The sequence below is a fragment of the Pristiophorus japonicus genome, chromosome 19 (assembly GCF_044704955.1).
Source record: "Pristiophorus japonicus isolate sPriJap1 chromosome 19, sPriJap1.hap1, whole genome shotgun sequence".
NCBI classification, from domain to species: Eukaryota; Metazoa; Chordata; class Chondrichthyes; family Pristiophoridae; genus Pristiophorus; species Pristiophorus japonicus.
Window position 1 is genome coordinate 42,249,323 of NC_091995.1, and position 22,167 is coordinate 42,271,489.

Below are 22,167 nucleotides of genomic sequence, written 5' to 3' on the forward strand. Positions count from 1 at the left end.
CCTCATCAGTTATCACCCTCCCCCTCCCTCATTCAGTATCACCCTCCCCCTCCCTCATCAGTATCACCCTCCCCCTCCCCCATCAGTATCCCCTCCCCCACATCAGTATCACCCTCCCCCTCCTCATCAGTATCACCCTCCCCCTCCCCCATCAGTATCACCCTCCCCCTCCCCCATCAGTATCACCCTCCCCCTCTCCCATCAGTATCACCCTCCCCCTCCCCCATCAGTATCACCCTCCCCCTCCCCCCATCAGTATCACCCTCCCCCTCCCCCATCAGTATCACCCTCCCCTCCCCCATCAGTATCACCCTCCCTCCCCCATCAGTATCACCCTCCCCCTCCCCCATCAGTATTCAACCTCCCCTCCCCCATCAGTATCACCCTCCCCCTCCCCATCAGTATCACCCCCTCCCTCAGTTCCCCTCCCCCATCAGTATCACCCTCCCCCTCCCCCATCAGTATCACCCTCCCCCTCCCCCATCAGTATCACCCTGCCCCTCCCCCATCAGTATCACCCTCCCCCTCCCCCATCAGTATCACCCTCCCCTCCCCCATCAGTATCACCCTCCCCTCCCCCATCAGTATCACCCTCCCCCTCCCCCATCAGTATCACCCTCCCCTCCCCCATCAGTATCACCTCCCCTCCCCCATCAGTATCACCCTCCCCTCCCCCATCAGTATCACCCTCCCCCCCCCCTCCCCCATCAGTATCACCCTCCCTACCCCCCACTCCCCCTCCCCCCCCCAGTATCACCCTCGTATCCCCTCCCCCATCAGTGTCACCCTCCCCCTCCCCCATCAGTATCACCTTCCCTCCCCCATCAGTATCACCCTCCCCTCCCCCATCAGTGTCACCCTCCCCTCCCCCATCAGTATCACCCTCCCCTCCCCCATCAGTGTCACCCTCCCCTCCCCCATCAGTATCACCCTCCCCTCCCCCATCAGTATCACCCTCCCCTCCCCCATCAGTATCACCCTCCCCCATCAGTATCACCCTCCCCCTCCCTCATCAGTATCACCCTCCCCCTCCCCCATCAGTATCACCCTCCCCTCCCCCATCAGTATCACCCTCCCCTCCCCCATCAGTATCACCCTCCCCCATCAGTATCACCCTCCCCTCCCCCATCAGTATCACCCTCCCCTCCCCCATCAGTATCACCCTCCCCCATCAGTATCACCCTCCCCCTCCCCCATCAGTATCACCCTCCCCCTCCCCCATCAGTATCACCCTCCCCTCCCCCATCAGTATCACCCTCCCCCTCCCTCATCAGTATCACCCTCCCCTCCCCCATCAGTATCACCCTCCCCTCCCCCATCAGTATCACCCTCCCCCTCCCCCATCAGTATCACCCTCCCCCTCCCCCATCAGTATCACCCTCCCCTCCCCCATCAGTATCACCCTCCCCCTCCCCCATCAGTATCACCCTCCCCTCCCCCATCAGTGTCACCCTCCCCTCCCCCATCAGTATCACCCTCCCCCTCCCCCATCAGTATCCCCCTCCCCCATCAGTATCACCCTCCCCTCCCCCATCAGTATCACCCTCCCCTCCCCCATCAGTATCCCCCTCCCCTCCCCCATCAGTATCACCCTCCCCCTCCCCCATCAGTATCCCCCTCCCCCATCAGTATCACCCTCCCCTCCCCCATCAGTATTACCCTCCCCCTCCCCCATCAGTATCCCCCTCCCCTCCCCCATCAGTATCACCCTCCCCTCCCCCATCAGTATCACCCTCCCCCTCCCCCATCAGTATCACACTCCCCTCCCCCTTCAGTATCACCCTCCCCCTCCCCCATCAGTATCACTGTCCCCCTCCCCATCAGTATCACCCTCCCCCATCAGTATCACTCTGTCCCCCTCCCCCATCAGTATCACCCTCCCCCTCCCCCATCAGTATCACCCTCCCCCCTCCCCCATCAGTATCACCCTTCCCCTCCCCCATCAGTATCACCCTCCCCCCTCCCCATCAGTATCACCCTGTCCCCCTCCCCCATCAGTATCACCCTGTCCCCTCCCCCATCAGTATCACCCTCCCCCTCCCCCATCAGTATCACCCTCCTCCTCCCCCATCAGTATCACCCTGTCCCCCTCCCCCATCAGTATCACCCTGTCCCCTCCCCCATCAGTATCACCCTGTCCCCCTCCCCCATCAGTATCACCCTGTCCCCCTCCCCCATCAGTATCACCCTCCCCCTCCCCCATCAGTATCACCCTCCCCCTCCCCCATCAGTATCACCCTCCTCCTCCCCCATCAGTATCACCCTGTCCCCCTCCCCCATCAGTATCACCCTGTCCCCTCCCCCATCAGTATCACCCTGTCCCCCTCCCCCATCAGTATCACCCTGTCCCCTCCCCCATCAGTATCACCCTGTCCCCCTCCCCCATCAGTATCACCCTGTCCCCCTCCCCCATCAGTATCACCCTCCCCCTCCCCCATCAGTATCACCCTCCTCCTCCCCCATCAGTATCACCCTGTCCCCCTCCCCCATCAGTATCACCCTCCTCCTCCCCCATCAGTATCACCCTCCCCCTCCCCCATCAGTATCACCCTGTCCCCTCCCCCATCAGTATCACCCTCCTCCTCCCCCATCAGTATCACCCTCCCCCTCCCCCATCAGTATCACCCTCCCCCTCCCCCATCAGTATCACCCTCCCCCTCCCCCATCAGTATCACCCTTTCTCCACTCCCTGCTCCCTCTGCACTGTTCCGCCCTTTCTCCCCTCCCTCTCTCTCCACCCCGTTCCCTCCTTGCTGATCTGATCATGGACTGCTGTTGTGTGAACATAAGAAAATAAGAACATAACATAAGAAAAAGGAGCAGGAGTAGGCCATTTGGCCCCTCGAGCCTGCTCCGCCATTCAATAAGATCATGGATGATCTGATCATGGACTCAGCTCCACTTCCCTGCCCGCTCCCCATAACCCTTCACTCCCTTATCGTTCAAAAATCTGTCTATCTCCGCCTTAAATATATTCAATGACCCAGCCTCCACAGCTCTCTGGGGCAGAGAATTCCACAGATTTACAACCCTCTGAGAGAAGAAATTCCTCCTCACCTCCGTTTGAAATGGGCGGCCCCCTTATTCTGAGCGTGTGCTGTCACTCGGCGTTAATGCAGGGGCCAGCACTGGCGGGAGGTTGCCTTTCACTCTGCCCTGCCATACCTTGCAGGTGGCGGGAGTGGGATCGGACGGGCCGTGTGCCAGCGCTTCGCTAAAGAGGGAGCAGCTGTGGCAGTGGTAGATATCGATGAAGGTGCGGCGACTGAGACCCTGCGGACCCTGCACCGTGACCATCAGCAGCACTCTGTGTTTGTGGCTGACGTGACCTCCTCTGAGAGTGTCCGCAGCCTTGTGTCTCAGATACAGGTAGGCGATGCAGACTGGCTTCAGGATCTTTACAATCACCCATTGCTTCATAACTCTTCTATATCGGACACAATTACACGGAGTAACATCTGTCTGGGGGAGTGCAGGGTCTGAGTCATTTGCCCAGTGCCGGTTTGACTTGGTGCATTTGGTATTTTTTTTTATTATTCGTTCAGAGGATGTGGGCATCGCTGGCATTTATTGCCCAACCCTAATTGCCCCTTGAGAAGGTGGTGGTGAGCCGCCTTCTTGAACCGCTGCAGTCCGTGTGGTGAAGGTGCTCACACAGTGCTGTTAGGGAGGGAGTTCCAGGATTTTGACCCAGCGCTGATGAAGGAATGACGATATATTTCCAAGTCAGGATGGTGCACGACTTGGAGGGGAACATGGAGGTGGTGGTGTTCCCAGGCACCTGCTGCTCTTGCCCCTCCAGGTGGTACAGTTCGTGGGTTCGGGAGGTGCTGCTGAAGAAGCCTTGGCGAGTTGCTGCAGTGCATCTTGTAGATGGTGCACACTGCAGCCACGGTGCGCCGGTGGTGGAGGGAGTGAATGTTGAAGGTGGTGGAGGGAGTGAATGTTGAAGGTGGTGGAGGGAGTGAATGTTTAAGGTGGGGGATGGTGTGCCAATCAAGTGGGCTGCTTTATCCTGGATGGTGTTGTTGGAGCTGCACTCACCCAGGCAAGTGGAGAGTATTCCATCACACTCCTGACTTGTGCCTTGTAGATGGTGGAGAGGCCTTGGGGAGTCAGGAGGTGAGACACTTGCCGCAGAATACCCAGCCTCTGACCTGCTCTTGTAACCACAATATTTATGTGGCTGCTCCAGTTAAGTTTCTGGTCAATGATGACCCCCCCAGGATGTTGATGGTGGGGGATTCGGCGATGGTAATCCTGTTGAATATCAAGGAGACGTTGTAATGAGATCTGGAGCCGAGTGGTCCTGCTGAAAACTGAGCGTCGGTGAGCAGGTTATTGGTGAGTAAGTGCCGCTAGATAGCACTGTCGACGACACCTTCCATCACTTTGCTGATGATTGAGAGTAGACTAATGGGGCGGTAATTAGACGGATTGGATTTGTCCTGCTTTTTGTGGACAGGACATACCCGGGCAGTTTTCCACATTGTTGGGTAGATGCCAGTGTTGTAGCTGTACTGGAACAGCTTGGCTAGAGGCACGGCTAGTTCCGGAGCACAAGTCTTCACCACGACAGCAGGGATGTTGTCAGGGCCCATAGCCTTTGCCGCTGTTTCTTGATATCACGTGGAGTGAATTTAATTGGCTGAAGACTGGCTTCTGTGGACCTCAGGAGGAGGCCGAGATGAATCATCCACTTGGCACTTCTGGCTGAAGATGGTTGCAAATGCTTCAGCTTTGTCTTTTGCACTGACGTGCTGGGCTCTGCCACTATTGACAATGTTCATGGAGCCTCCTCCTCCCGTTAATTTACCCAGCGCTGGTTTGACGTGGTGAATTTGATCATTTAGCCAGTGATGCCCGACGTGATCTGTGTTGGACACTACTCAATGCCCATTGAAAGGGCATGAGAGCCCACTGCACCTTCCCAGCTTTCACCATATCCTTCATCCCATTCTCTGTGTAGAAACACCTCGAGTTACCTCTTGTGTCAGGTATTATGTCTGCTGGCAATTTATTCCCTTGGATGGTCGAAGTTCTGTCTGATTTTTACCTCATGCCCTCTTATTTACTCTTGACCATGGTGAAGCATTTGCCCTGAACAGTTTTGTCAGTTCCCTTCATAATCTTCAAAGTGTCAATTAGATCATCTCTTTCCTACAACAAGAACTTGTATTTATATAGCACCTTTAACGTAATGAAACGTCCCAAGGCGCTTCACAGGAGTAGTTTGAGATAAAAATTTGACACCGTGCCATATAAGTAGAAATTAGAGCAGGTCACAGAGGTCGGTTTTAAGGAGCATCTTGAAGGAGGAAAGAGAGTTAGAGGCGGGGAGGTTTAGGCAGGGAGTTCCAGAGCTTGGGGCCCAGGCAACAGAAGGCACGGCCACCGATGGTTGAGCGATTATAATCAGGGATGCTCAGGAGAGCAGAATTCGAGAAGCGCAGATATCTCGGGGGGGTTGTGGGGCTGGAGGAGATTACAGAGATAGGGAGGGGCGAGGCCATGGAGGGATTTGTAAACCAGGATGAGAATTTTGAAATCGAGGCGTTGCTTAACCGGAAGCCAATGTAGGTCAGCGAATACAAGGGGTGATGGGTGAGTGGGACTTGGTGCGATTTAGGACACGGGCAGCCGAGTTTTGGATCTCCTCTGGTTTCCTAAAATAACAGGCAAGCCCAAGTCCTTTAAACTTTTGTGATAAATTAAATATTGAGTTTAATCACCCAGTACATTCATCTGGGATCGAGCTGAAAGAAGCCTCTAAGAATTCGGTTTTAGAAAAATGTTTCAAGAATATTAGAGCTGGAAGTTACATCAGGAAGCACTTTTTCACACAGATCAGTGGAATTCTTCCCAAACAGCGTGTGGATGACCAGGGGACAACTGAAGTGTTCAAGACTGAGATCAATAGATCTTTGTTGGGTAAGGGCATCAAGGAATACGGAGCACAGGTGGGCAAATGGAATTGAGGTACAGATCGGCCATGATCTCATTGAATGGCGGAACAGGCACGAGGGGCTGAATGGCCTCCTCTTGTTCCTACGCATGTCCCTTGGGATTGAGAGCTTGCCACTCCCACCCTGTCTGGCCTACCTGTGAGTCCAGAGACACACTGCAATGAAAGGCCATTCATTGGATGAAAGGCCATCGGGGGCATCTAGAGTTGGGCAATAAGAGCTGCCGTGCCATGTCACCCGTCTCCCAAAGCCCATTCATCAGAGAGATCGGGAGAGGAGTGTGGGGGGGCTTCTCGAGCATTCTGGGGGGTGACAGCACAAATGGCCAAAGGCCAAGCATGTAGGGCGCTCATCCATTCGCTCCTCACACAAGGGGCTGTCTTATGCAGAAAGGTTGAGCAGGTTGGGCCTATACTCATTGGAGTTTAGAAGAATGAACCTTGGAGTTTAGAAGAATGAGAGGTGATCTTATTGAAACCTATAAGATAATGAGGGGGCTCGACAAGGTAGATGCAGAGAGGATGTTTCCCCTTGTGGGGGAATCTAGAACTAGGGGGCATAGTCTCAGAATAAGGGGCCGTCCATTTAAAACTGAGATGAGGAGGAATTTCTTCTCTCAGAGGGTTGTAAATCTATAGAATTCTCTGTCCCAGAGGGCTGTGGAGGCTGGGTCACTCAATATATTTAAGGCGGAGATAGACAAATTTTTGAGCGATAAAGGAGTAAAGGGTTATGGGGAGCGGGCAGGGAAGTAGAGTTGAGGCCAAGATCAGATCAGCCATGATCTTATTGAATGGCGGAGCAGGCTCAAGGGGCCGAATACTTACTCCTGTTCCTATTTCTTATGTTCTTATCTAAGTAGGTTTCAATTGATAGGAGAGGGGCGTCTCAGTGCTGAAGCTGCCTTGTTGCCGGGAGCACCAATAAATAGTGTTGGGAGAGATCTAACCGGTCCAGGCAATGAGCGGGTCGTTCAGCCCGACTGCCTGCCTCTCTTCTTCGGTTACATCCGAGCCAGGGTCTCCCTGGAGATGGAGCACGCGGTGTCCACCGGTACGCTCGCGGCCTTCCGCGAGAGGTGGGTGCCGGAGGGACTGGAGTGCATCATCACCCCCGGGAACAGAATTTTAATTTGATTCTTCAATGTTAAAAGTTTAATTTGATTAAATTTGTTGGTTTTAGTACCCCTTTAATAAGGGGGCACTTGATTTATAGTTTCAAACAAAAATAGTTGGTAGAGTTGTTGAGTTGCGAGTGGCTTAGCAGGTCACATGATGTTCACGAGACTCAATAAAACCCCAGCCAATTGGGCTCGGGGGGTCCACGACGAGGCAGGTGGTTGTGAGCCTGGTGGATGAACTGATAATGTGTAGTGTGATTGTTAAACCTTTGTTAATAAACCAACTCGTTCTTAATAGCAATGTGTAGCTGTGAATTCGTAAGCAAAGAACCCATGAAGCAAATACATTACATAGTGGGGGGGCAGCTGAGCCTGGGTGGTGGACACACCTGAGAAACGACCAGATATTGCAACGAGAAGGTGCTGGGTTTGGTCTGGAAGGGTGACACCAGAAGGCACGGGGGGTGGGGGGGCGTCATCGTGGTTTGAAGCGATTGTGTGAACCTGTGACCTTTGCCCTTGCCTACTGGGTTGAGGGTTTACATAACATAAGAACATAAGAATTAGGACCAGGAGTAGGCCATCTAGCCCCTCGAGTCTGCTCCGCCGTTCAACAAGATCATGGCTGATCTGGCCGTGGACTCAGCTCCACTTACCCGCCCTCTCCCCATAACCCTTAATTCCCTTATTAGTTAAAAATCTATCTATCTGTGATTTGAATACATTCAATGAGCTAGCCTCAACTGCTTCCTTGGGCAGAGAATTCCACAGATTCACAACCCTCTGGGAGAAGAAATTCCTTCTCAGCTCGGTTTTAAATTGGCTCCCCCATATTTTGAGGCTGTGCCCCCTGGTTTTAGTCTCCCCGACCAGTGGAAACAACCTCTCTGCCTCTATCTTCTCTATCCCTTTCATTATTTTAAATGTTTCACGGATGTCCTCCCCCCCACAGTTAACTCACTGCCCCCTTCACCGTTTTCTCTTTCAGAGCCAGTTTTCTCGGCCTCCCTGTGTCGCAGTGAACTGCGCTGGAATCACCATGGATAGCCTGCTTCTGAAGATGCAGGAAGAGGCATTCGACCGTGTGCTGCAGGTTAACCTGAAGGTGCGTGGCATTGACACGAGGATGGGACACAGTAGATTAGGTAGATGTTCAACTCACCCCTGGGTGTACCCTGGACGCCGCTGATCCATAATTGCCCGCTATAGAAACCAACCGCTTTTCATTTCCACGTTTTTAGGCAGGCAGCTTGAATTTTATGACAGATATTCACACCAAGCAAATCCAGGCAGAAATCACGCTGTGTGATATGAGTTACACATAGCTCGATGCATTCATATGAACTGCTTCAGCCTCTGGTTATAATGCTTGTAATAATCTGTTGAGAAAGAACTTGCATTTATATAGCACCTTTCACATCCACCGGACGTCCCAAGGCGCTTGCCAGCCAGTGAAGTACCTTTGGCGTGTAGTCACTGTTGTATTGTGGGAAACACGGCAGCCAATCCCACAAACAGCAATGAGATAATGACCAGATAATCTGTTTTCGTGACGTTGATTGAGGGATAAATATTGGCCCAGGACATCCCTGCTCTTCGTCGAATAGTGTCATTTCCCTTCCCCTGAGAGGACCAACAGGGCCTCGTTTTAACATCTCATCCAGCACTGCGCTGGAGCGTCAGGCTGGATTATGTGCTCCAGTCTCTGGAGTGGGCCTTGAACCCTCGACCTTCTGACTCAGAGGCGAGAGAGTTATCCATTGAGCCAAGCTGACATTTAAAATAAACGGATTCAAATAGTGGAGCAAGGCATTGGCTACAGGGTAACCGATTTGCCACTGCAATTGCGGGCCGTGATTTCAGCCTGGTAGTTTTACGGTCCCTTGGGTCCGATAGGAAGTGGTTGGCTAATATTATCCGCTTGCGGTGACTCTACGCACCGATCTAGAAGGGTTTCCTCCAGTCTCTACCTGTCAGCGACATCGTAAACTAGGCGGGAGCTCTTCCGCCAATCACCGTGGAAATGCTCCTTTCGGAACTCACTCACAGTTTCACTGGAGTGTAAGGAATCGTTCTGCTGTGTTTAGGATGTTACTGACCCATTGTGGCTGGGGAAAACCTCGGCCACCATCAGCAAACAACACACAACCTCACCTTCATTCCTTTGACAGGACGATGGAAGAGTTTGAACTGTTAAAACTGTTAGCTGAGCAGGCTTGATCAGAGAATCATAGAAATTTACAGCACAGAATGAGGCCATTTCGGCCCATCGTGTCCGTATCGGCCAACCAAGAGCTACCCAGCCTAATCCCACTGTCCAGCTCTGGGTCCATAGCCCTGTGGGTTAAGGCACTTCAGGTGCACATTGGGTGCAATCGGATCATTCCTGGAGTCATTGAAAATTACGGCACAGAAGGAGGCCATTTGTCCCATCGTGCCTGTGTCCAGCCTATTCCGACATTCCAGCTCTAGGTCCGTAGCCCTGCAGGTTACAGCACTTCAGGTGCACATCCAAGTACTTTTTAAATGTGGTGAGGGTTTCTGCCTCTACCACCCTTTCAGTCAGTGAGTTCCAGACCCTCACCACCCTCTGTGTGAAAAGATTTCTCCTCAAAAATGGAGTTGAAAGCAGTTAAAGTCTCTGTCCCCTGGAAATTTTAACCTCTCCATTCCTCTCCTCGGCTGCTGACTGGTCTGGGAGGCATTTCCTCTTTTATTTCTGTTTCCTTCCTTCCCTTTCTGCACGTGCTCCCGCTGACCCTTGTCTCTGGAACTGTGTCTCCGCAGGGTACGTTCCTGGTGACTCAGGCCGTTGCCACGGCATTGATTGCCAGCGGCGCCAAGAAGGGCTCCATCATCAACCTGGCGAGCATTGTGGGTAAGGTACGCACAGACGGCATGATGGGAAGTGCGCTGGGGCTGGTGCCTTGATTCCCTGTTCAGCTGTTCAGCTCCCTTCTTCGGCAGCACCTCCCAAACCAGCGACCTCCACCACCTAGAAGGACAAGGGCCAGCAGGCGCATGGGAACACCAGAATGTGGAACTCGCTACCACATGGAGTGGTTGAGGGCAATCACACAGATGCATTTAAGGGGAACCTATATAAGTGCATGAGGGACAAAGGAATAGAATGTTATATTGCTGGGTTTAGATGAAGAGGGGTGGGGAGGAGGCTCGTGTGGAGCATAAACACCGGCACAGACCTGTTGGGCCGAATGGCCTGTTTCTGTGCTGTAAATACGATGTAATTTATCCCTTACCATCTACAAGGCACAAGTCAGGAGTGTGATGCTGCTCCAACAACACTCAAGAAGCTCGACACCATCCAGGACAAAGCAGCCCACTTGGTTGGCACCCCATCCACCACCTTCAACATTCACTCCCTCCACCACCGGTGCACCGTGGCTGCAGTGTGTACCATCTACAGGATGCACTGCAGCAACTCACCAAGGCTTCTTCGGCAGCACCTCCCAAACCCGCAACATCTACCACCCAGAAGGACAAGGGCAGCAGGCACATGGGAACACCGCTCCCTCCATGTTCCCCCCCAAGTCACACACCATTCTGACTTGGAAATATATCGTCGTCCCTTCATCGTCGTTGGGTCACAATCCTGGAACTCCCTCCCTAACAGCACTGTGGGAGCACCTTCACCACACGGACTGCAGTGGTTCAAGAAGGCGGCTCACCACCACCTTCTCAAGGGGCAATTAGGGATGGGCAATAAATGCCGGCCTTGCCAGCGACGCCCACATCCCGTGAATGAATGAATACATTTTTAAAATCTCATTAGATCGGGCTCAATGTGAATCCAAACTTCAGAGGTGAAAGGTCAGCGAATAACCCACTTTACCTCCTGTGTGCGGAGCTTTCTTGTGCCTCACTGTCTGGTTCGAGGGCCAAGCGAGCCGCTTGGGAACGAAAGTGCCTCCTGCCAGCGATCTGCGGGTTTTACTATAAGGCTGAAGAAAAAGTGCTCCACACGGCCCTGCCGGGATCCAGTCTGACAGGGTCCCCGCTGTGCGGGGGTTAGACTGGGAGCAGGGGGGCTGGTGGGCTGCTCTGTGTGAGAATATTTACTGTGCCTTTGCTATATTGTGGCAGGTTGGAAACCTGGGACAGGCCAATTACACGGCATCCAAAGCTGGAGTGGTGGCCCTGACAAAGACCAGTGCGAAAGAACTGGCCAGGTACTCACTATTCTGTGTTACTGTCTTCGTGTTTCACTTTGTGCATTATCCTGTTGTTTACTGTGTGTGTGTGTGTTATACTGTGCATTCTGCTGTGCGTTACAGTATTTGCGTTATATTGTGAACAGTCTGTGCGTTACACTGTGCGGGGCTGGATTTTTGGTAAGCTCTTCTGGGCGCACAGCCAACTTCCAGTGCCCCGCCGGGACATTCAGTGTTGGTTTCGGAGGGGCGCGGAGCATTACCTCCCGGAAGAGGCGAGCCGGTGTGCAGCCACCCTGGTTACACCACCGGCTCGATTTTTGGCTCCAGCCTGACCCGTAGCGCACCGTGCTGGGACCGCCGGTGAAAGTGGGCAGTCCGAGCTGTAGTGGCCACAGTGAGGTAAATAATGTAGATCTCGGGTAAGTTTTTTAATTTCATTTTTTTGGCGATTTATGTGGTGGTGGCGTGAGTTATTTATTAGGAATGTTTTTGGTGGGTTTTTTTCAGTGTTTTTTTTTTTCCCCCCAGGCTTCTCTCAGAGCACTCCCAGGCCGGCTGTTTAGCTGGGGATTATCACTTGCTCAGCCGGCCTAGTGCCCTGAGAGAGGTGTGTAACGTCTCCCTTAGCGCTCCGCCCCACGCTCAGGGCCCTGCTGCCCAATTTTGCTGACTGAGGCGCAAACTGCTCCCGTGCGCTAACTTTACTGCCCCGTCGCCATTACTGCCCCGAAATCCTAAAAACCAAAAGCGTTACATTGTGTGTGCGTTACACTGAGTGTGTTGCTGGCGAATTGAATAACGAGGGTGATAGATTGGGCTTTAAACTAATAAGGAGGGGGAGGGTTCAGGCAAGGGTAAATTTATAAGTGTTAAGAGGAAAGTCAAGGTTGTGGAGCAGTGCAGAGATTTGGGTAAAATCAAGCCGAGTGGGCCAGGAAGGGACAGGGCTGGATTTGAGGCTTTTCTATTTTCGGGGTGAAAACGGAAGCGTGGCAGGAAAGTTACCGGCCGGGAATAGTTTGGGCTTTAGTACGTAAGTTTGGGGCATCTGGGCCCTGCGTCAGGGGGCGCAGCGCTAAGGGAGGCGTTGTACACTTTTCGTGGGGCTAGGGTGGGAAATTCGAGAACTAAGGTGCTGGGCCGTGGGTGCTCCGAGAGAGGCCTGAGGTGGGGAGGGGGGGCAAACCTTTTAAAAAAAAACACACATAAACATTCCCAAGCCTCCACAACACAAATTAAAAGAACAAAGACTCGCACTTACTTTTGTAATACTTAACCCTCCTCCACACTGCCGGCTATGCTGGACCGCACTGATTTCCCAAGCTGTCGTTGCGGGCACGCTTCTGGGCGCACGCACCGGGCAAAAGGTCAAAACTCCTGCCTAACGCCACCACAAAACCAGACCGGAAGGATTGCGACGGAGCGCAGGAGACCTCATCGTCGCCGTTCACGCCGCTCCGGGGCGAAACCCGGAGCACAAAGGACCGGAAAATCCAGCCCTCAGAAGGTTTAACCAAGGCACTAATGACTTAAAGTCACATCAGGGAAAAATAGTAAAAAGTTAAAACTACGGGGGCTATATCTGAATGCATGACGCACTTGTAACAAGTGAGGTGAATTAATGGCATAAATAGAGATAAATGGGTTTGATCAAGCAGCCATTACTGAGACGTGGTTGCAGGGTGACCAAGGCTGGGAACTAAATATACCAGGGTACTTGATGTTTAGAAAAGATAGGCAAAATGGAAAAGGAGAGGGCGGGAGGTAGCCCTGATAATAAAGGATACAATAAACGACAGTAGTGAGAAAGGATCTGAGCCCAGAAAATCATGATGTACAATCAGTATGAGTGGAGCTTGGAAATAACAACGGGCAGAAAACACTGGTGGGAGGAGTTTATAGGCCCCCTAACAGTAGTCATAGTGTTGGTCAGAGTATAATTCATGAAATCAGAGGAGCATGTAATAAGGGTAATGCAATAATCGTGGGGGACTTTAATCTTCATATCGACTGACCAATCCAAATTGGCAAAAGTAGTGAGAGAGGGTTAATTGGTAATAATAATAGTGAAGGCTCCTCTGGGGAAGAGTGATCATAATATGGTAGAATTTCATGTTGAATTTGAGAGTGATGTACTTAAGTCCAAAATTTAAACAAAGCCAATTACGTAGGCAAGAGGGGCGAATTGGCTAAGGTAGATTGGGAAATTAGAATAAAAGGTACGACGGTAGATAAGTAATGGTCATCATTGAATGAAATAATTCATTATTCTCAATGAATAAACATTCCCTTGAGGAATAAAAACTCAATTTGTGCATTACACTGAGTGTGTTACTGTGTGTATTACTGGTGAATCGAATAACTAGGGCAATAGATTGGGCTTTAAACTAATAAGGAGGGGAAGGGTTCAGGTAAGGATAAAGTTATAAGTCTAAAGAGAAAATTTAACCAAGGCAATTGAGCATCAATGACTAAGGTTACATCAGGGAAAAATAGCAAAAAGTTAACACGTGAATTTAAGGATAGTATTAGATTAAAAGATGAGGCTTACAATGTTGCCAAAAAGAGTAGTAAGCCTGAAGAATGGAAAGGTTTTAGAGATCAGCAAAGGATGACCAAAAAATTGATAAAGAGGAGAAAATAGAATGGGAGTAAACTAGCAAGAAATATAAAAACAGATTGTAGGACCTGGGTCCCTTTGAGGCAATTAGGTCCCTTAGAGACAGGAGAAATTGTAATGGGGAATAAGGAAATGGCAGAGACATGAAACAAATATTTTGTATCTGTCTTCACAGTAGAAGACACAAAAACATACTGGAAATAGTGGGGAACCAAGGGTTTAAAGAGAGCGAAGAACTTAAAGTAATTACTATTAATAAAGAAAAAGTACTGGATAAATTAATGGGACTAAAATTGACAGATCCCCTGGACCTGATCGCCTACATTCTCGGCTTCTAAAAGAGGTGGCTGCAGAGATAGTGGACGCATTGGTTGTGATCTTCCATAACTCCCTAGATTCTAGAATGGTCCCAGCGGATTGGAAGGGAGCAAATGTAACCCCGCTATTCAAGAAAGGAGGGAGAGAAAACAGGGAACGACAGACCAGTTAGCCTGACAACAGTCGGTGGGAAAATACTGGAATCCATTGTTCAGGAAATGGTAACAGGGCACTTAGAAAACCATAACATGATTAGGCGGAATCAACATCGTTTTATGAAAGGGTGTTTTATTGTGTGCGCGTTAAATGCTGTGTTACTGTGTATGTGTTAGTGTGTGTTATACTATGTGTTACTTGCCTGACTGTATTACAGCTCAAGCCTACCTTTTTCGCTCCGTGTCTCACCCTCATTGTCTCTGTTGCTGCAGGTACGGAATCAGGTGCAACACCATCCTCCCAGGATTCATTGACACACCGATGGCAGCTAAGGTCCCTCAGAAGGTGCTGGATACGGTAAGATCAGATCACGCGTGTAAAGTTATAGCAAAGACACGGTGTTGCATTTTCGGCTCGTTGCCGCCTATGTTTTCGTCCCGGAGGGGTGGCAATGGCGGCGGTGAGCTCTTCCGGGCCGGGGGCCAGCTTCCAGCGCCCGCCGGGGTTTACGGGCCTGTTTTAAGGGGGCAGGAAGCATTACCACCCGGAAGTGGCGAGCCAGTGTGCAACACTGTTGGTGGCAACATTGGTTCGATTTTTGGCTCCCTCCCGATCCGTAGAGTGCCTCGCTGGGACTAGTGAAAGCGGGCGGTCCGACCTATGCCAGCTGCAGTGAGGTGAGTAATGTTGACCTCAGGTAAGTGTGATAGTTTTTTTTTTTGCGACACATGTTGTGCTGTGAGTTATTTATTGGGAATATTTTTGGTGTTTTTTTTCCCCCCAGGTCTCTCTCCGAGCACTCCGAGGTCGGCTGTTTAGCTGGGGATTTTCACATGCTCCGCCAGCCGAGCGCCCTGAGAGAGGTGTGCAACACCTCCCTTAGCACTCCCGGCCCAGCTGGCAAATTTTGCTGACTGAGGCGCCAATTGTTCCCGGGCGCAAATTTTACCGCCCTGACAATTACCACCCCGAAATCATCAAAACCGAAAATCCAGATCTTTGTCTCAATTGGACTTCAGGATTTTTGAAAAATCCGTCCTCTCCAGATTTTCTTGTTTTTCTCCAATCCTTCCCTATTGGTGCTGACCCACACTGGACACGGTCCCACTGACCCACACACCGGACACGGTCCCACTGACCCACACACAGGACATGGTCCCACTGACCCACACACAGGGCATGGTCCCACTGACCCACACACAGGACATGGTCCCACTGACCCACACACAGGACATGGTCCCACTGACCCACACACAGGTCCCACTGACCCACACACAGGACATGATCCCACTGACCCACACACAGGACAGGGTCCCACTGACCCACACACAGGACATGGGCCCACTGACCCACACACAGATCCCACTGACCAACACACAGGACACGGTCCCACTGACTCACACACAGGACATGGTCCCACTGACCCACACACAGGACATGGGCCCACTGACCCACACACAGGACACGGTCCCACTGACCCACACACAGGACATGGTCCCACTGACCCACACACAGGACACGGTCCCACTGACCCACACACGGGTCACGGTCCCACTGACCCACACACAGGACACGGTCCCACTGACCCACACACAGGACACGGTCCCACTGACCCACACACAGGACAGGGTCCCACTGACCCACACACAGGACAGGTTCCCACTGACCCACACACAGGACACGGTCACACTGACCCACACACAGGACATGGTCCCACTGACCCACACACAGGTCCCACTGACCCACACACAGGACATGGTCCCACTGACCCACACACAGGACAGGGTCCCACTGACCCACACACTGGAAATGGGCCCACTGACCCACACACAGATCCCACTGACCAACACACAGGACACGGTCCCACTGACTCACACACAGGACATGGTCCCACTGACCCACACACAGGACATGGGCCCACTGACCCACACACAGGACATGGTCCCACTGACCCACACACAGGACATGGGCCCACTGACCCACACACAGGTGCCACTGACCCACACACAGGTCCCACTGACCCACACACAGGACACGGTCCCACTGACCGACACACAGGACATGGTCCCACTGACCCACACACAGGACATGGTCCCACTGACCCACACACGGGTCATGGTCCCACTGACCCACACACAGGTCCCACTGACCCACACACAGGACATGGTGCCACTGACCCACACAAAGGTCCCACTGACCCACACACAGGACATGGTCCCACTGACCCACACACAGGACATGGTCCCACTGACCCACACACAGGTCCCAGTGACCCACACAAAGGACATGGTCCCACTGACCCACACACAGGACATGGTCCCACTGACCCACACAGGACATGGTCCCACTGACCCACACAGGACATGGTCCCACTGACCCACACACAGGAAATGGTCCCACTGACCCACACACAGGACATGGTCCCACTGACCCACACACAGGACACGGTCCCACTGACCCACACACAGGACATGGTCCCACTGACCCACACAGGACACGGTCCCACTGACCCACACACAGGACACGGTCCCACTGACCCACACACAGGACATGGTCCCACTGACCCACACACAGGACATGGTCCCACTGACCCACACAGGACACGGTCCCACTGACCCACACACAGGACACGGTCCCACTGACCCACACACAGGACATGGTCCCACTGACCCACACACAGGACACGGTCCCACTGACCCAAACACAGGACACAGTCCCACTGACCCACACACAGGACATGGTCCCACTGACCCACACAGGACATGGTCCCCCTGACCCACACACAGGACATGGTCCCACTGAACCACACACAGGTCCCACTGACCCACACGCAGGACAAGGTCCCACTGACCCACACAGGACATGGACCCACTGACCCACACAGGACACGGTCCCACTGATCCACACACAGGACACTGTCCCACTGACCCACACACAGGACATGGACCCACTGACCCACACAGGACACGGTCCCACTGACCCACACACAGGAGACGGTCCCAATGACCCACACACAGGACACGGTCCCACTGACCCACACAGGACACGGTCCCACTGACCCACACACAGGACACGGTCCCACTGACCCAAACACAGGACACGGTCCCACTGACCCACACACAGGACACGGTCCCACTGACCCACACACAGGACATGGTCCCACTGACCCACACACAGGACACGGTCCCACTGACCCACACACAGGTCCCACTGACCCACACACAGGACATGGTCCCACTGACCCACACACAGGTCCCACTGGCCCACACACAGGACACGGTCCCACTGACCCACACACAGGATTTGGTCCCACTGACCCACACAGGATACGGTCTCACTGACCCACACACAGGACATGGTCCCACTGACCCACACAGGACACGGTCCCACTGACCCACACACAGGACATGGTCCCACTGACCCACACACAGGACACGGTCCCACTGACCCACACACAGGACACGGTCCCACTGCCCAACACACAGGGCATGGTCCCACTGACCCACACACAGGACATGGTCCCACTGACCCACACACAGGTCCCACTGACCCACACACAAGACACGGTCCCAGTGACCCACACACTGGACAAGGTCCCACTGACCCACACACAGGACATGGTCCCACTGACCGACACACAGGACATGGTCCCACTGATCGACACACAGGACATGGTCCCACTGACCCACACACAGGACATGGTCCCACTGACACACACACAGGACATGCTCCCACTGACCCACACGGGATACGGTCTCACTGACCCACACACAGGACATGGTCCCACTGAACCACACAGGACATGGTCCCACTGACCCACACAGGACATGGTCCCACTGACCCACACAGGGGTCAAGGTCCCACTGACCCACACACAGGTCCCACTGACCCACACACAGGACATGGTGCCACTGACCCACACAAAGGTCCCACTGACCCACACACAGGACATGGTCCCACTGACCCACACACAGGACATGGTCCCACTGACCCACACACAGGTCCCAGTGACCCACACACAGGACACGGTCCCACTGATCCACACACAGGTCCCAGTGACCCACACACAGGACATGGTCCCACTGACCCACACACAGGACATGGTCCCACTGACACACACACAGGACATGGTCCCACTGACCCACACACAGGACACGGTCCCACTGACCCACACACAGGACATGGTCCCACTGACCCACACACAGGTCCCACTGACCCACACACAGGACATGGTCCCACTGACCCACACACAGGTCCCAGTGAACCACACACAGGACACGGTCCCACTGACTCACACACAGGACATGGTCCCACTGACCCACACACAGGTCCCAGTGACCCACACACAGGACATGGTCCCACTGACCCACACACAGGATACGGTCCCACTGACCCACACACAGGACATGGTCCCACTGACCCACACACAGGTCCCAGTGACCCACACACAGGGCATGGTTCCACTGACCCACACACAGGTCCCAGTGACCCACACACAGGACACGATCCCACTGACCCACACACAGGACATGGTCCCACTGACCCACACACAGGTCCCACTGACCCACACACAGGACATGGTCCCACTGACCCACACACAGGTCCCAGTGACCCACACACAGGGCATGGTTCCACTGACCCACACACAGGTCCCAGTGACCCACACACAGGACACGATCCCACTGACCCACACACAGGACATGGTCCCACTGACCCACACACAGGTCCCACTGACCCACACAGGACACGGTCCCACTGACCGACACACAGGTCCCACTGACCCACACAGGACATGGTCCACTGACCCACACACTGGTCCCACTGACCCACACACAGGACACGGTCCCACTGACCCACACACAGGACATGGTCCCACTGATCCACACACAGGTCCCACTGACCCACACAGGACACGGTCCCACTGATCCACACACAGGTCCCACTGACCCACATACAGGGCATGGTCCCACTGACCCACACACAGGATACGTCCCACTGACCCACACACAGGACATGGTCCCACTGACCCACACAGGACATGGTCCCACTGACCCACACACAGGACATGGTCCCACTGACCCACACACAGGTCCCACTGACCCACACACAGGACATGGTCCCACTGACCCACACAGGATACGGTCCCACTGATCCACACACAGGACGTGGTCCCACTGACCCACACAGGATACGGTCTCACTGACCCACACAAAGGACATGGTCCCACTGATCCACACACAGGTCCCACTGACCCACATACAGGGCATGGTCCCACTGACCCACACACAGGATACATCCCACTGACCCACACACAGGACATGGTCCCACTGACCCACACAGGACATGGTCCCACTGACCCACACACAGGACATGGTCCCACTGACCCACACACAGGTCCCACTGACCCACACACAGGGCATGGTCCCACTGACCCACACAGGATACGGTCCCACTGATCCACACACAGGACGTGGTCCCACTGACCCACACAGGATACGGTCTCACTGACCCACACAAAGGACATGGTCCCACTGATCCACACAGGACATGGTCCCACTGACCCACACACAGGACACGGTCGCACTGACCCACACACAGGACATGGTCACACTGACCCACACACAGGACCCACACACAGGACATGATCCCACTGACCCACACATAGGACATGGTCCCACTGACCCACACACAGGACATGGTCACACTGACCCACACACAGGACATGGTCCCACTGACCCGCACACAGGACACACACACAGGACATGGTCTCATTGATCCACACACAGGACACGGTCCCACTGACCCACACACAGGACACGGTCCCACTGACCCAGACACAGGTCTCACTGACCCACACAAAGGACATGGTCCCATTGATCAACACACAGGACACAGTCCCACTGATCCACACACAGGACACGGTCCCACTGACCCACACAGGGCATGGTCCCACTGACCCACACACGGGACACGGTCCCAGTGACCCACACACAGGACATGCTCCCATTGATCCACACACAGGACACGGTCCCACTGACCCACACAGGGTATGGTCCCACTGACCAAACACAGACACGGTCCCAGTGACCCACACACAGGACACTGTCCCACTGACCCACACACAGGTCCCACTGACCCACACACAGGTCCCACTGACCCACACACAGGACATGGTCCCACTGACCCACGCACAGGTCCCAGTGACCCACACACAGGACACAGTCCCACTGACCCACCCACAGGTCCCACTGACCCATACACAGAGCATGGTCCCACTGACCCACACACAGGTCCCACTGACCCACACACAGGACATGGTCACACTGACCCAAACACAGGACATGCTCCACTGACCCACACACAGGACACGGTCCCACTGACCCACACACAGGACACGGTCCCACTGACCCACACACAGGACACGGTTCCACTGACCCACACACAGGGCATGGTCCCATTGATCCACACACAGGACACGGTCCCACTGACCCACACACAGGTCCCACTGACCCACACACAGGACACAGTTTTACTGACCCACACACAGGACATGGTTCCACTGACCCACACACAGGGCATGGTCCCACTGACCCACACACAGGGCATGGTCTCATTGATCCACACACAGGACACGGTCCCACTGACCCACACACAGGACACGGTCCCACTGACCCACACACAGGTCCCACTGACCCACACAAAGGGCATGGTCCCATTGATCCACACACAGGACACAGTCCCACTGACCCACACACAGGACACGGTCCCACTGACACACACAGGACACGGTCCCACTGACACACACAGGACATGCTCCCATTGATTCACACACAGGACACGGTCCCACTGACCCACACAGGGTATGGTCCCACTGACCCACACACAGGTCCCACTGACCCACACACAGGTCCCACTGACCCACACACAGGACACAGTCCCACTGACCCATACACAGATCCCACTGACCCACACACAGGGTATGATCCCACTGACCCACACACAGGACACGGTCCCACTGACCCACACACAGGTCCCACTGACCCACACACAGGACAAGGTCCCACCGACATACACACACAGGACATGGTCCCACTGACCCACACACAGGACATGGTCCCACTGACCCACACACAGGACACGGTCCCGCTGACCCACACACAGGTCCCACCGACTCACACACAGGACACGGTCCCACTGACCCACACACAGGACATGGTCCCACTGACCCACACACAGGACACGGTCCCACTGACCCACACACAGGACACAGTCCCACTGACCCATACACAGGTCCCACTGACCCACACACAGGACATGGTCCCACTAACCCACACACAGGACACGGTCCCACTGGCCCACACACAGGACACGGTCCCACTGGCCCACACACAGGACATGGTCCCAGTGACCCACACACAGGACGTGGTCCCAGTGACCCACACACAGGACATGGTCCAACTGACCCACACACAGGTCCCACTGACCCACACACGGCATGGTCCCACTGACCCACACAGGGCATGGTCCCACTGACCCACACACAGGACATGGTCCAACTGACCCACACACAGGACACGGTCCCACTGACCCACACACAGGACACGGTCTCACTGACCCAGACACAGGTCTCACTGACCCACACAAAGGACATGGTCCCATTGATCCACACACAGGACACAGTCCCACTGACCCACACAGAGGACACGGTCCCACTGACCCACACAGGGCATGGTCCCACTGACCCACACACGGGACACGGTCCCAGTGACCCACACACAGGACATGCTCCCATTGATCTACACACAGGACACG

At 54.0% G+C, this 22,167-nt stretch overlaps 1 protein-coding gene across 2 annotated transcripts in view; it reads left to right on the forward strand.

Annotated features, from left to right (window-relative positions):
* The window catches only part of hsd17b8 (hydroxysteroid (17-beta) dehydrogenase 8), a 60,757-nt gene that overhangs the window by 19,423 nt on the left and 19,167 nt on the right, over positions 1 to 22,167 (forward strand). Inside the window, exons 2-6 of one of the 2 annotated variants that reach the window (XM_070861446.1) lie at positions 3,173 to 3,369; positions 8,075 to 8,191; positions 9,874 to 9,969; positions 11,191 to 11,276; positions 14,628 to 14,712. In XM_070861446.1, coding sequence (XP_070717547.1) covers positions 3,173 to 3,369; positions 8,075 to 8,191; positions 9,874 to 9,969; positions 11,191 to 11,276; positions 14,628 to 14,712 — 581 coding nt within the window. The remainder of the gene's footprint in view (positions 1 to 3,172; positions 3,370 to 8,074; positions 8,192 to 9,873; positions 9,970 to 11,190; positions 11,277 to 14,627; positions 14,713 to 22,167) is intronic. The other variant, XM_070861447.1, reaches the window with a different exon arrangement.